Raw genomic sequence first — 14,919 nt, 5'->3', positions numbered from 1 at the left:
GGATGCTTAAGTAAATGCATGGCTAATTTGAGTAAGTATTAGGTACCTGCATGATTAACAAAGGTTGGTTTCCCTGTATGATTAACAAATGTGGGTTTCTCCTGTATGATCAACAAAGGTAGGTTTCCCTGTATGATTAACAAAGGTAGGTTTCTCCTGTATGATCAACAAAGGTAGGTTTCCCTGTATGATTAACAAAGGTAGGTTTCCCTGTATGATTAACAAAGGTGGGTTTTCCTGTATGATTAACAAAGGTGGGTTTCCCTGTATGATTAACAAAGGTAGGTTTGTATGATTAACAAATGTAGGTTTCCCTGTATGATTAACAAAGGCAGGTTTGTATGATTAACAAAGGTAGGTTTTCCTGTATGATTAACAAAGGTAGGTTTTCTTGTATGATTAACAAAGATAGGTTTTCCTGTATGATTAACTAAGGTAGGTTTTCCTGTATGATTAACTAAGGTAGGTTTTGACTAATTACAGGACATGATTTTCCATGTCAGGCATAAGCTTTGTAAAAATTCATTGTATATAAAAGGACCCAAAATCTGGAATTCCCTGCCAGAAATTTCTAGAGCCACCCTCTCTGCCAGCATCCTCTAAACTGCTGCTGCTACAAAAACAGTCTTCCTTCACTAACATAGCCTAACAACTAAATATGATAAAAGTATATTTTCATTGCCACAAGTATATGGAAACAGTATATTCTTATTCTCATAATTTGTAATCCTCACAACTCTTAAATATATTGAATGTTCTCAAAACATGTTATGTTAGAAACCTCATTACCTGTAATCATAAGCCAAACTGAAATCCTTGAAACATTTAGGCTCAATAAAAGTAAATGTTTTTTTTTTTTTTTTTTATTGTAATTCCTAAATCTAGTGGTAATATGCAAGACTCCTCATTACCTGTAATCATAAGCCAACTTGTAATCCTTAAAATAATTAAACTCACTAAAAATGTTCTTTGTTAAAACCACTGGAGGCCATATACATATGAATAAATTAATTATTGCCCTTTTTGTCTTAAGATAGGCTTAAGTTTGCCCAAAATGCTATGCATGCTAAGGACTTTCTGCATGTACACCCATCGGGCATCTACCTTGATTAACAAGGTTGAAGTGCTACTGCCCGGATGATTAACATGAGTGTAATATTTGTTCACTTTCATGATGGAAAATTTACACTTTTTTTTTTTAACATACCGACCATGTCCCACTGAAGCAGGGTGTATAAATTTAGTGATTTATACAGGAGAAGGGGTTAACTTACATTGTATATGCATTATATTATATATGCATCAGTGGAGTAGTTAGGTTCTCATGTTGGAGGAGGGATAGACACAAAAATGGTATCACTTACTATCTTCAAAAGTGCCACTTATCACCTTAAAGTAACACTTATTACCTGAAGGCATCACTTATTATTTTGACACAGCTTATTTTATGGTAGTAACTGTTGTAGTATGGTTTATATACATTTTTTAAATTTAATTTTATTATTTTATTTATTTATTTTTATCTATTTTATTTATTTTATGTCTTTGCAAACAGTACATTGAGATTTTATACTTACAATAGTGGGTTGCAATGCAAAGAGAGGCTCTATTATGCCTAGGCATTATGGGCCAACTTAACATTATTGGCTTACAGACTACTTAATACTAAGGATTTTATCATAGTTGTACAGTAGGACAGTAAATATTTCATAGTTGAAAAGTAGGTTATTAATTATTAGTGAATTAAATTTGTATAAGACAAAGGATATATTCATATAGTCTAAAATGCTTATTGTGAAAAACAAATGGTTCAGTTATATTCCTGTCAACAATGGATAAGAGGTTCAAAGTGATTGTTGAAGTTATGATGTGGTGAGTATGTGTGTATTGAATATTTAGCATTTAGTCTATGGTGATTAAGTGGCTTTTGAGAAGAGTCTTAAACTGATTTTCAGACTGGGTTACTTTAATATATTCTGGTAATGAATTCCATATTTTAGGGCCCCTTTATGTGCATAAAGTTTTTACATAGTGTGATATGGACACGAGGTATATCAAAAAGAGATCTGTGTCTTGTGTTGTGGTCATGTGTACTGTTTAAGTTGGTGAGAAGTTTGAGTGGAGGGTTTATATTTGTGTGTATTGTTCTGTGTATGTAGTAGGCACATGAATAAGTATGGATGTTCTTAATGGTGAGCAGATTCAGACTTTTGAAAATTGGTGGAGTATGCTGGCGGGAATGGGAATTCATTATCGTTCTTACTGCTGCCCAGTAATATTTAACAATTCTGTCACTGAAAACATATAATTGCCTTACTTTCACACAGTGGTAAAAGTTACTTTAAGCCACTTTCAAAAGTGTTGTGATATTTAGCACTGTTGTAATGAAAATCTTTCATAGCCTATAGCTGGGTAGCTGTGATTTTCCAATAATGTGATTTTCCTGTAATGGAAGGAAAACATTGTTTGAAACATGAATTACCCAAATGTTTCAACAGTTAAAAATGACTAGAGCAAAAAGGGACCAGATGTGCTCAAGTGAAGCAACTGTTGCCCCAGCTACCCCTCAAGCTATACCACTGCTAAGCAGGGGTGATGCCAGGGCAGGAATGAAGACCCCCAAAATTCTATCAGCCCCAAAGCACCTCCAAGTAATAATAATAATAATAATAATAATAATAATAATAATAATAATAATTCTCCATGGGGAAGTGGAACAGAATTCTTCTTCCGTAAGCCATGTGTGTCATAAGAGGTGACTAAAATGCCGGGAGAAATGGGCTAGTAACCCCTTCTCCTGTATACATTACTAGAGTTAAAAAGAGAAACTTTTGTTTTTCTTTTTGGGCCACCCTACTTAGGTGGGATATGGCCAGTTTGTAGAAAGAAAGAAATAATAATAATAATAATAATAATAATAATAATAATAATAATAATAATCTCTATGGGGAAGTGGAAAAGAATCATTTCTCCATCAGCCATGCGTGTCATAAGAGGTGACTAAAATGTTGGGAGCAAGGGGCTAGTAACCCCTTCTCCTGTATAAATTACTAAATGTGAAAAGAAGAAAAACTTTTGTTTCTTCTTTTCTGGGTTACCTTGCCTTGGTGGGAGATGGACAATGTGTTAAAAAAAAAAATAATAATAATAGTAATAATAATATAATAATAACAATAGCAACAATAATAATAATAATAATAATAATAATGGTGCTTCAAGACAAGGCTCTTAGCCCTTTCTTCCAACTAGATTGCCAGCCCTAAGTCCCTCCTATATGAACCTTCTGAGACAGCCTTTGTTGATAGATATTAAAATAGATTCATTATTAATGATGGTAATGAAAACTGAATCCATTTTCTAGAAAAGCTTACAGGTACCTGATCCTGTATATTTTACTACCTGTATACATTTTTTTTTCCATAATCTCAACTGACAGACTAATTTACTTTTCCTTTGTAAGGTATAATACTTTTATTTACAGGTTTGTCTGTCATGTGGAGTGTTTTGGCAGTTATGATTCTTCGTTTAAAAGTAATATGGTTGCCAACAGTATGTGTACTGACTGGGGTTTTTGTGGCAGACACAAGAATTTATAGTACAATAACAGTGATGTATGGAAAGATGTCATCTTATTTTCCGAGGTGGTTTCCTGGCTTCTGTAAGATGCTTATCTGCTGCTTTTACATTGGTTTCATTTGCCACAGGGTGAGTTGGTGCTTGCACTGTTATCTTGGCTTTAGGTTTCTGCTTACCATGACTCCCAAGTCTTTTTTACATTCTGCGTCATCAACCTCTACATCACCTAGTTTATAACTATGAGGGTTATTTTCATTCCCAAGGACTAGGACTTTACACTTGTCTACATTCAACTTTCCTGCCACTTTTCAGACCATGTCATACATTTTTCTTTTTATCCATTCATAGGCCTTGAAAGGACATTATATTTTCATGCATATAATTGTAGTTAACTGCATAAAAATCCTACTTAACCCATAAACGGTCCAAGCAGATCTACGTTCACATGTGTAGTGCTCCAAAAGTAGATCTACGTTTTTTTTTACATATTTTCAAATATAACAAAAAAAAAAAAAAGGAGATCAAAGTTTTTTACACATTTTCAAATGTAAAAAAAAAGAAAAGATTACTTTTTTTACATACTTTCAAATGTTGAAAAAACGTATATATATACATTTGGACCGTTTACGGGTTAATGGTCTAAGTCTTGAGTAGTCTTTAAGTATTAGAATTAGTTTGTCCAAAATGCATTGCATACTGTGTAGTGGCTTTCTTTTGTGTCTAACAATGTTTTATTACCTGTAAATTACATTATCTTTCCACTGCATCCAAAGAAATAAAAATTTGAATTTGAATATTTAATACAGCAGCAAAAAAATGCAACTTAATGTGACTTCTATTTTATTTTTTGAATACTCAATTTAAAATTTTTACATATATTTTAGTTGTGATTTTATATATTTGGCGAATTCTCATAGTGAGTTATGTTCTCTTCATAGTAGATATTATTGCCTAACCTATTTTATTTAACTGCATTTACCTGACTGCCACCATATCTAGTCTATTTAAATCATCCTTGTTTTACACTGTTCATTTTTTAACATGCAAGCCATTTCACACCAAGGCTGGGTTCCCCCCCCCCCCCCCCCCAAAAAAAAAAAAAAAAAAAATGCTTTCACCATCATTCACACTATCACTGTCTTTGCAGAGACAAGCAGATACAACCATTTAGGTGTCATTCTGTCGTATCTGCATGCCTCTGCAAAGACAATGATAGAGTAAATGATGGTGAAAGTTTTTTTTTTGGGGGGGAGGGGGGGGGGTCATCCTGCCTCAGTGGAAGAAGGCCAGTGTTAAAAAAATTATTTTATGCATTGCACAACATCAATTTCTAAACGTTACCTCTGTACAGAATTTTTAATTGTACAGTATTTTAAATTAGAGTACATTACATAAACCTATAAAAATGTATACAGTGTATTTAATTGCAAATAAATAAATACAGAAAGGCAAATGAACACAACAGTTCTGACATTAGTGTCTCAGTGAACACAGGCTATGTTAAAAGTATCATATTTGTAGATGTGGTGATAAAAGACATGGATACCAGGGTGTTTGGGAGAAGTGTTAGGTTAAAAGACAAAGACTGATACAGAGTGGCAGTTGTCACTGTTGCTCTTTTCAGGTGACACAGTTGCAGAGGTTGCTAGAGTAATTTGAGAAGGTATGTAAAAGAAGGAAATTCAAAGTAAACATACAATAAAGCAAGGTGGTGAGAGTAACAAAAAAAATTACGTCTAGACAGTGAAACATTGAATATCAGATTTGAGGGAGGGAGTATTGAGGAAGTGGATGTATTCATACATTTTAAAGAGTGTGTTTCTATTTCTGGGTCACCCTACCTCATGAGATGGCCAATGTGTTAATAAATAATGGTAGACTGCTGGAATGAATAGTGGTAGACTGCTGGAATGAGATCAAGAAAGTTTTGTTTGCTACAGCCACATAAAACTTTTGAAAATACTGTATGTGACAAATTAAACATTAAAGAAGGGATACCATGAGTGTATCTTCTCCTGTAACTGCAAAATGATACACACCAGTGGATTGATAGTTAATTTATTGGCACTGTACTTATGAGCTGCCCTTAATCATGATAATACATGAAGACCAGCAGTGTACCCCATCCCCCTCACAAAATTATAATTAGATAATAACATTAGACTCTCCATAGAGAAGTGGAACAGAATTCTTCCTTCATAAGCCGTGTGTGTCGTAAGAGGCGACTAAAATACCGGGAGCAAGGGGCTAGTAACCTCTTTTCTTGTATATATTACTAAGTTTAAAAAGAGAACCTTTTGTTTTTTCTTATTAGGTCACCCTGCCTTGGTGGGATATGGCCAGTTTGTTGAAAAAAAAATAACAATAGAAATGGTGGCAGCATATGGAATGTCATCCATTTTGATGCAGCATTAAACAGTGACACTCTCCAGTAGCCACTGATGGCATTCTGGCATATCTTGGTCCTGGAAACTATGCCAAATTTGAAAATGGCAACTTTATCACACTTGTGTAGATTTGGGATCTTGTTGTGCTGGATGACTGGTAGGAACTGTCAGTTAAGCATTGCTGACCGCTGATTAAATTCCTTAGGTTTAATGTACTCTGTATGCACAGTATTATAGATTTGAGTATTTCTTCTTACTAACCTATCCAAAGCCATTACATGTACTTGCATATTCTGCACATTATTAACTTCAAGACTACAAAAGGGCAGGTGGTAATGAGAATATATAAACACTGCTTTACAGTTGCATTAACATGGTCCTTATATGCATTGTAATTACAAAATCGTTTTGATAACTCAGTGCTACCACAGACTCTTGCATGTATATTAGTGTGCTATACTGTATTGGGTTTTCTTATATATTTCTGTAAATTTAAATTTCTATGTTATTCTTTCAGTATTGGGGCAAGATATTATCAGAATTATGGCCAGAAGAAGTGTATGAGTTCTGGGACCCTGACACTGTTGAGCTGATGGAGTGGATTCAGTCTTCTACTCCTCCTGAAGCAGTGTTTGCAGGCTCCATGCAGTTATTAGCAGGAGTAAAGCTGTGCACAGGTAGACACATAACTAATCACCCACACTATGAAGATTCATGGCTGAGACAACGCACACACCAGGTAAGGCCAGCCATAGTATATACAGTATTTCATTTCTGTCAGAACTGTGGTGACTCCATGGCATTTCCAACACCTGATTTTTTGAACTCTCCTCATCCTCATCATTACAAACCATTTTCCACACCAGAAAATACTGAAGAGTATTATAAGATAAGGAGGTTAAAATATGCAAACTAAAACTTGATCTTTAATACCAGCTTATATTCTCAGTAGCATTACTGAAGTCTAGTACCAACACAGTTCAGCAAAATATCCACAGCAGTCCAATATTTCAACTAATTTGTATATTGGGAGAAACCACTTGAATTTTATTAAAATTCAATCCTTGACCAAACCTACCCCTCAACTTTTTTTTATCCACTAACACAGTCTAACTAATTGTTCTCACGTCTTGTTTTTTTTTTTTTTCATTAGAACCTAAGGTTGAAGATACTATTATGTGTCAGGAGATAGGATTAACCTCATTCTTTAATTGCACTTCTGTGGGTGACACCAAGGAGGGTAAGGGTTGTAATGAAGTCCTCCAAAAAATCCATTAACCCCCAGTGTTGCAGGTTTTTAACTGTAGTGTAGGCATGTCTCTGGCAAGACAGTGATGGAGTGAGTGATGATGAAAGTGTTTCTTCTTTTTTGGGTCACCCTACCTTAGTGGGAAATGGCCAATGTGCTGATAAAAAAATAATAATGATAACTGCTACAAAACATGTCCTTTAGCCCCGTCTTCCAACTAGATTCCCGCTCCTGTGTTCTTCATATATAAAACTATTGGAGCTGCCCATTCACTTCCATAATGTGGTCATGTAGCCTTTATTTCCAGATTTACCAGATATACGGTAAGGAAACTCCAGAAGTCGTATATGCTGCTTTAAAGAGTGCTGGAGCAACACACATTATCCTGGAGGACAGTATTTGTTTTATTCCTCCTGATGAGCAGCACCCTCTTTGCAGACTAACAGATATTATTGATCTTCATAATGGGCATGTAAGTTTTGTTTCCATATTTGTAGAGTATTGTAATCACTCCACTATCAGTTTTTAAACTTGACAGCAGGTTATTACATAATTATAATTTTTTTTTTAATCAAACCGACTATATCCCATTGAGGTAGGGTGACATAAAAAGCAAAACAAAAGTTTTTCTTTTTACATTTAATAATATATACAGAAGAAGGGGTTACTAGCCTCTTGCTCCCAGCATTTTAGTCACCTCTTATGACACACATGGCTTATGGAGGAAGAATTCTGTTCCACTTCCCCATGGAGATACAGCCTCTCCTCACTTAACAACTGAGTTCCGTTCCTAAGATGGCGTCGGTAAACAAATTCGTCACTTAGTGAGGAACATACTATAATGGTAGTGGGTTTGTGTCAACCATCTTTCATATTGTTTTAATGTCACTTTTGCACCATTTATAACATTTCTGGTATACGTATTTTTAAATGTTTACAAGTAGTGTACTGTATATTGTAATAAACAGAATAGAGGAAATCAGCTCTAATATACATTAAGTCCGAGGCATCAGTAAACGAGATGTTGCTAAGTGAGGAGAGGCTGTACTGTAATTGTATTTTTTTTTTAACACGTCGGCCATCTCCATGGAAAAGTGGAAAAGAATCCTTCCTCTATAAGCCATGTGTGTCGTAAGAGGCAACTAGATTGCCGGGAGCAAGGGGCTAGTAACCCCTTCTGTATAAATTACCAAATTTAAAAAGAGAAACTTTTCTTTTTCTTTTTGGGCCACTCTGCCTTGGTAAGATATGGCTGGTTTGTTGAAAGAATGTTAATAATGTAACCATTAAATATTTCTGTAAGATACGGCTGGTTTGTTGAAAGAATGTTAATAATGTTCCAATCCAGGTATTGGAACCTGGATTGGAAGTGTGCCAGATGATACTAGCATATGATTCCTCATCATTTTGGGTATAATAACACTGATTTGATGAAGGAAAAAAGGTGAGTGGTGCATTGTGGTATCTGTGGAGACAAAAAACGTTATCCATGGAAGCAAAGAGGGAATGTACGCAAGTATAGTGGTACCAACACTCTTATATGGGTGTGAAACATGGATTGTAAATACTGCAGTGAGGAGGAGGCTGGAGGCTGTGAAGATGTCATGTCTAAGGGCAATGTGTGGTGTAAATATTATGCAGAGAATTTGTAGTGTGGAAATTAGGAGGAGGTGTGGAGTTACTAATAGTATTAGTCAGAGGACTGAAGAGGGGTTGTTGAGGTGGTTTGGTCATTTAGAGAAAATGGAACAAAGTAAAATGACTTGGAGAGCATATAAATCTGTAGGGGAAAGGAGGCGGGGTAGGGGTCTTCCTAGAAAAGGTTGGAGGGAGGGTGGGGAAAGGAGGTTTTGTGGGTGAAGGGCTTGGACTTCCAACAAGCGTGCATGAGCGTATTAGATAGAAGTGAATGAAGACGAATGGTTTTTGGGACCTGACGAGCTGTTGGAGTGTGAGCAGAGAAATATTTTGTGAAGGGATTCAGGAAAACCAGTTAGCCGAACTCGAGTCCTGGAAGTGGGAAGTACAATGCCTGCACTTTAAAGGAGGGGTTTGGGATATTGGCAGTTTGGAGGGACATCTAAGCTATCGTGTCTGAGCGCCTCTGCCAAGACAGTGATTATGTATGAGTGGTGGTGAAAATGTTGAATGATGAAAGTTTTTTTCTTTCTTTTTGGGTCACCCTGCCTTTGTGGGAAATGGCCAAAATGCTAAAAGAAAAAATTGTTTGTACCCAATCTTTTTTTTTCCATATTAGCCATTTCTCGCTGAGGTAGGGTTACACAGGAAAAATAATTACTTGTATGAAAATACTCATTCTTTGGGTACATGGGTACTTTCATGGATAAGCTTGTGTCAAGTCTCAGGAACACACCTGCCATGAATAGCAGACCATTATTGTACTGGTAGTTTGTGCTGCAGAGAGAGATACCTAAAATTCAAAATGAGATAATTAAGATATTAAAAGCAAATAATTTATTTTTTTTACAGTACAGTATGGTACCTGTATATGAGTGAGCTTCTGTGAATGTCTATGAGAACTGCATTATGAAGGCAGGATATTTATGTGTTACTGATATATCAAATTGTACTTTATTTCAGATGCCTGAATATGGAGGACAAGATATTCCAGGCTTAATTGAGCCTCTGTATGGAAGATTTTGTGACAAGATTCGTTACAAAATAGCAGAATACAATCGCTTCTTCTCTCTAGTTTTAAGTAATAAAACGTTCAGAGTGTACAGAGTTGCTGTCACTTAGCCAAAACGAGTAAATACTTATAAATTTTCTAAGTTTACAGATTATTGTCCCAAATTTATACCAGTGTAATAATGTATTGCTTGAAAATAAAAGGTATTACCAGTATTATTAATGTATTTTTTTTAGTATTTTTAATACAGTACACCAGAAACTTTTCATTGAGGTAGGGTGACTCAAAAAGGGAAATGAATTCGCTGTCACTCAAGCCATACCTCTTTCCAGATGCTCACAAAATCACAATTAATTTGATTCACAGCACTGCTATATCCCCACCTAATCTTCAAAGTGCATTCAGTGTAATTACTTCCCCTAGGATTCAAAACTGAGAAATTCTGTTCTCCAAATCTGTGGTTTGTAAGCAAGGATTACCTTGCCTACAAACCACTTGTGTCCACTCCAGTCTAAGAAGCTCACACATGCCTGATGGCTGCTCAAGCCTTATCACACAGAACCTTCCAGTGCTTCCTGTTACATCTAAAGCTTCAAAAGTTGGAAAAAATGTGATTATGTATTTCACATGTTTATAGATTTTTAAACTTTCAGTGATGTTGCTCACTCATCACTGACCCAAATGAGCCATGGTACCCATGAAGATTGGTTATGTACTAAGTGTCTGTACCTATGCTTGCATGTATTGGCTAACTAGGGTTTCTTCAGAAGTGGGATTTTGATGCTGGTAAAAAGGTCTTCACCCAAGGAATTGAAGCTATTTTTCACTTCTTGGATCAAGCTTGATTGCCTTCCTTCCCACAGGTGTTGCATAATCCCTATGGGTTAATTGCTTCTCCTTAAATATAAGAATAATGATAATCATATGTATTGATGTTCAAAGCTGTCTCCATTGGAATAGCATGATACATTGCTTACCCTAACTGCCAGAAGGTAGGTAGGTAAGTTGTTTATGTAGTATAACTGCTCTTAGTTTGTAAATTCAACAATGTAGAAAATACAATACAGGTGGGCCTTGCTTTATGGTGTTTCACTAATACAGCTGTTTTCAGTTATACTCATTCTTCATTTATTCAGATTTCCTGCAGTAAATATATTCACCACTAACTATGAGCTAAGGATGAAAATATTTGAAGTAATGTGTGTGTAATGTATGTGCATTTTTTAGGCCTAGCTCTATTGCTCACTTAATATATGATAGTGTAAACATGTTATAAGGCTTTTATACACATTTGAAAATGAAAAGAGCTACGATTCACTTTACAGCAGTATCCCAGAACCTAACCTGCTGCATAAGCGAGGTGCTCCTGTACATACATGTTTGGTATAACAACTTGCAGATACAGACAAAAACATTATATATGTTTTTTAAACACACCAGCCGTCTCCCACTGAGGCAGGGCAACCTGAAGAAGAAACACTTTCACCATCACTTACATTATAACTGTCTTGCCAGAGGTGTGCCAGTACTACAGTTCAGATGCCCCTCCAAACTGCAGATATCCTCTCTCCACCTTGAGAGTGCAGGCACTGTACTTCCCACCTCGGTGGCCTGGTGGCTAAAGCTCCCGCTTCACACACGGAGGGCCCGGGTTCGATTCCCGGCGGGTGGAAACATTTCGACACGTTTCCTTACACCTGTTGTCCTGTTCACCTAGCAGCAAATAGGTACCTGGATGTTAGTCGACTGGTGTGGGTCGCATCCTGGGGGACAAGATTAAGGACCCCAATGGAAATAAGTTAGACAGTCCTCGATGACGCACTGACTTTCTTGGGTTATCCTGGGTGGCTAACCCTCCGGGGTTAAAAATCCGAACGAAATCTTATCTTATCTTAAGTCCAGCTAACCAGTTTCCCTATATCCATCTATTAATGTTACCTTGTTCACACTCCAATAGGATGTCAAGTCATATAAATCACTTACCTCCACTCACTCCTATCTAACATGTTCATACATGTCTGCTGGATGTCCAAGCCCATCACATGCAAAACTGCCTTTATCCCTCCCTCCAACCTTCTCACTACAACTATGTACAGTGGTACCCCAAGTTTCGGCTATAATTCATTCCAGAAGGCTCTTCGAGTGCCGTTACCAAATGAATTTGTTCCCATGAGGAATAATGTAATTTAGATTAGTCTGTTTCAGACCTCCAAAAATACACTTACAAAAGCACTTACGATAATACACTTACATAATTGTTTGAGTTGGGAGGTGTATGAAACTTGGGGTACCACTGTATTTCCTTTCATCTCCATGGGAGAAGAATCCTTCCACTGTAAGCCATGTGTGTCATAAGAGGTGACTAAAATGCTGGGAGCAAGGGGCTAGTAACCCCTTCTCCTGCATAAATTACTAAATGTAAAAAGAAAAACGTTAGTTTTTCTTTTTCTTTTAGGGTGACCTATCCTTGATGTTGGTGAGGGGCTCTTGATTTAGGGAATTGGATCTGTGATCCAGTTCCCCAAATTAAGCCTGATTGCCTTTCACATCCCCCCCAGGCGCTGTATAATCCTCTGGGTTTAGCGCTTCCCCCTTGATTTTAATAATAATAATAATTAGGGTGACCTAAAAAGAAAAACTTTTTAGGTCACCCTGCCTCTGGGAGACGGCTGGTTCGTTGAAAAAAAAAAATGTATGTCGTTAGGCAGTGTCAGTCAGGTCAAGACCATTCAAGACAGAGTGAAAATTTAACCTCTGGTAGTGATCTGTAAATATTATACAGTACCCTCATTGGTTTAGTGCTTAGTTATGATTATAATAATAATGTAAATATTACTTTATTATAATGTAAATATTATTTGATTTTTTCTCCTAATGAAACATTTTAACAAGATGCTCTGTAGAAAAACCCTTGTTTGAAGTTTTCACTCATGGATGAGCAACACCTTACCCAAAGGATCTGGTACCTCCCCTTGAATATTCCTTGAAGAGGGGTACCTTGATGCTGGTGAAAGCCTCTTGATCCAAGGAATTAGAGTTATCCATCCCTTGAATCAAACTTAAATACATCCCAGTTTGCAGGTGTTGTATGACCCTTACAGGTTTAGCACTTTTCAATGATTATTGAATATACTGCAGTGATAAAATTATAGCTCCACCCGTCTCAGCTTATACTGCTGAAGTCTAGATCAGCAGTCTCCAGTGCTCATAATTTCAAGATAAGAGGTATGAAAAAAAATTTCATTTTTTCAGAGTGTATGAGGTGGTTAAAGAGTTCTAAATGTCCTGGTTCATCATATCTGATGGCCTAGATTCTTGAGCACTCCATTATGTAGTAGTGTGGGCTCTTGTTCCTCTGCCCAAGCTACCTCTGATACTGCTAGCACAAACCAAAGTTCTTTCAGACAATCCTGCTTTTAAGGAAACCTTTTCCAGGTGCTGTGTGACCCTTACACATTTACAGCTTTCTTGCGAACATAACAATACAGACACTAAGATATCTAAAGAGTGTCTGATTTGCTCCATTTACTGTGATTCCCTTCAGATTAGTAAGAAAGGAAAACATTTGGGCAACATCACTGTACACGGTAGATCTTAAACTGGTTTCAAGTGCATCTAGTATGTATAGGAATAAAGGACTTTATTGCAAACTTATCTCTTCAAGAGAGTTCATCAGGACCAGCTGTCCCTCCCTCATTTCCTTGCCGTTTCCTTACTCTTTCTCTCCTTGTGACAGTTTTGTAGTTAACATTTGGCAAGGTGGTTTTTACTTGTTGCTCAAGCTCATCAAAATCTCTAATTTTGCTTAAAAAAAATTGTGAAGTGAAGTGTATAAACTTGTACAAGTACTCAATAACAGTTCTGATTTCTGAATGGCTTTGCTGACCTTGTGAAAAGGACCCCATTGAAATTAAGTCACTTTGACTTCTTTGGGTTATCCTAGGTAATTTACACATGCTGCTATGTATGATAATTTATGTAAATGTATACTTGCACAGCTGTGTTTTCAACTTATCTATCTCACTGTTTTCCTGGCAGGACAAAATCAATACAGAAATCAATGCTAGTGTTGAGATATTGTTTTAAGACAGTATTATTCTGAAACAGAGTGCAAGGAACATTACTGAAGGATTGTTTAGAGACTATATTGCATTGTGACAGCATGTGTAAGAAAGGCCTATGACAGTGTTTTACCCCCCAAGGAAGGTTCCTTGATGCTGGTGAGGGGCTCCCCTCAAGGAAGGTTCCTTGATGTTGGTGAGGGGCTCTTGATTTAGGGAATGGGATCTGTGCTCCAGTTCCCCGAATTAAGCCTGAATGCCTTCCACATCCCCCCCCAGGCGCTGTATAATCCTCCGGGTTTAGCACTTCCCCCTTGATTGTAATAATAATAATGGTAAGGGGCTCTTGATCTAGGGAACTGGATCTGTGCCCCAGTTCCCTGAATTAAGTCACTGTCCAACTTTTTTTGGGTTATCCTAGGTTGTCTACATATATGTTGCTATGTATGATAATCTATGTAACTGTATTTGTGTATACCTAAATAAGCTTACTTCTACCTTCCATATCCCCTCCCCTTACACGCACTCTATAACCCTAAGGGTTTAGAGCTCTCCCATGATTATAATGTGTAAAAATTATACACATTGGGCGGAGGCTTTGTAGGCCTAGGCTTCAGCCTGCCAAGCGTATAGGTAAATCCGGCTCTGAATGTGCTTAAATAAACTTAATTAATTTCAAGGACCCCAATGGAAATAAGTCACTCTGTCTGACTTTTTTGGGTTATCCCAGGTTCTCTACACATATGCTGCTATGTATGATAATCTATGTAACTGTATTTGTGTATACCTGAATAAACTTACATACTTACTTATTCATTTTTTTTACATATGTTAACCCTAAATGGTTTTCTATCAAGACAGTAGCCATCGCGTTGTAACATGGAGGAAAATTTGACAAACAAAGTCAAAATGTGAAGAAATTACAACATATATACATAAATCATAATGCATTATTTATTCATGGATAATTTGCTTCCCGTAAGGGGAAAAAATCCT

The 14,919-nt window shown here is 36.6% G+C and overlaps 1 protein-coding gene across 8 annotated transcripts in view; it reads left to right on the top strand.

The window, feature by feature from the left end:
* The window catches only part of LOC128685049 (protein C-mannosyl-transferase DPY19L3), a 36,007-nt gene extending 25,930 nt beyond the window's left edge, over positions 1-10,077 (top strand). For 4 of the 8 annotated variants that reach the window (XM_070102632.1, XM_053771497.2, XM_053771494.2 and 1 more), the window contains 4 exons: positions 3,482-3,705; positions 6,481-6,702; positions 7,520-7,684; positions 9,814-10,077. In XM_070102632.1, the coding sequence (XP_069958733.1) occupies positions 3,482-3,705; positions 6,481-6,702; positions 7,520-7,684; positions 9,814-9,972 (770 nt within the window). In that variant the 3' untranslated portion in view covers positions 9,973-10,077. Of the gene's footprint in view, positions 1-3,481; positions 3,706-6,480; positions 6,703-7,506; positions 7,685-9,813 lie in introns of those variants that run through there. The other 4 variants (XM_053771498.2, XM_053771500.2, XM_053771496.2 and 1 more) reach the window with 3 other exon arrangements.
* Positions 10,078-14,919: the final 4,842 nt, after the last annotated feature.

Source organism: Cherax quadricarinatus, chromosome 5 (genome assembly GCF_038502225.1).
Source record: "Cherax quadricarinatus isolate ZL_2023a chromosome 5, ASM3850222v1, whole genome shotgun sequence".
NCBI classification, from domain to species: Eukaryota; Metazoa; Arthropoda; class Malacostraca; order Decapoda; family Parastacidae; genus Cherax; species Cherax quadricarinatus.
Note: the sequence above shows the minus strand (reverse complement) of the source record. Positions and strands in the feature narration are given on the sequence as shown.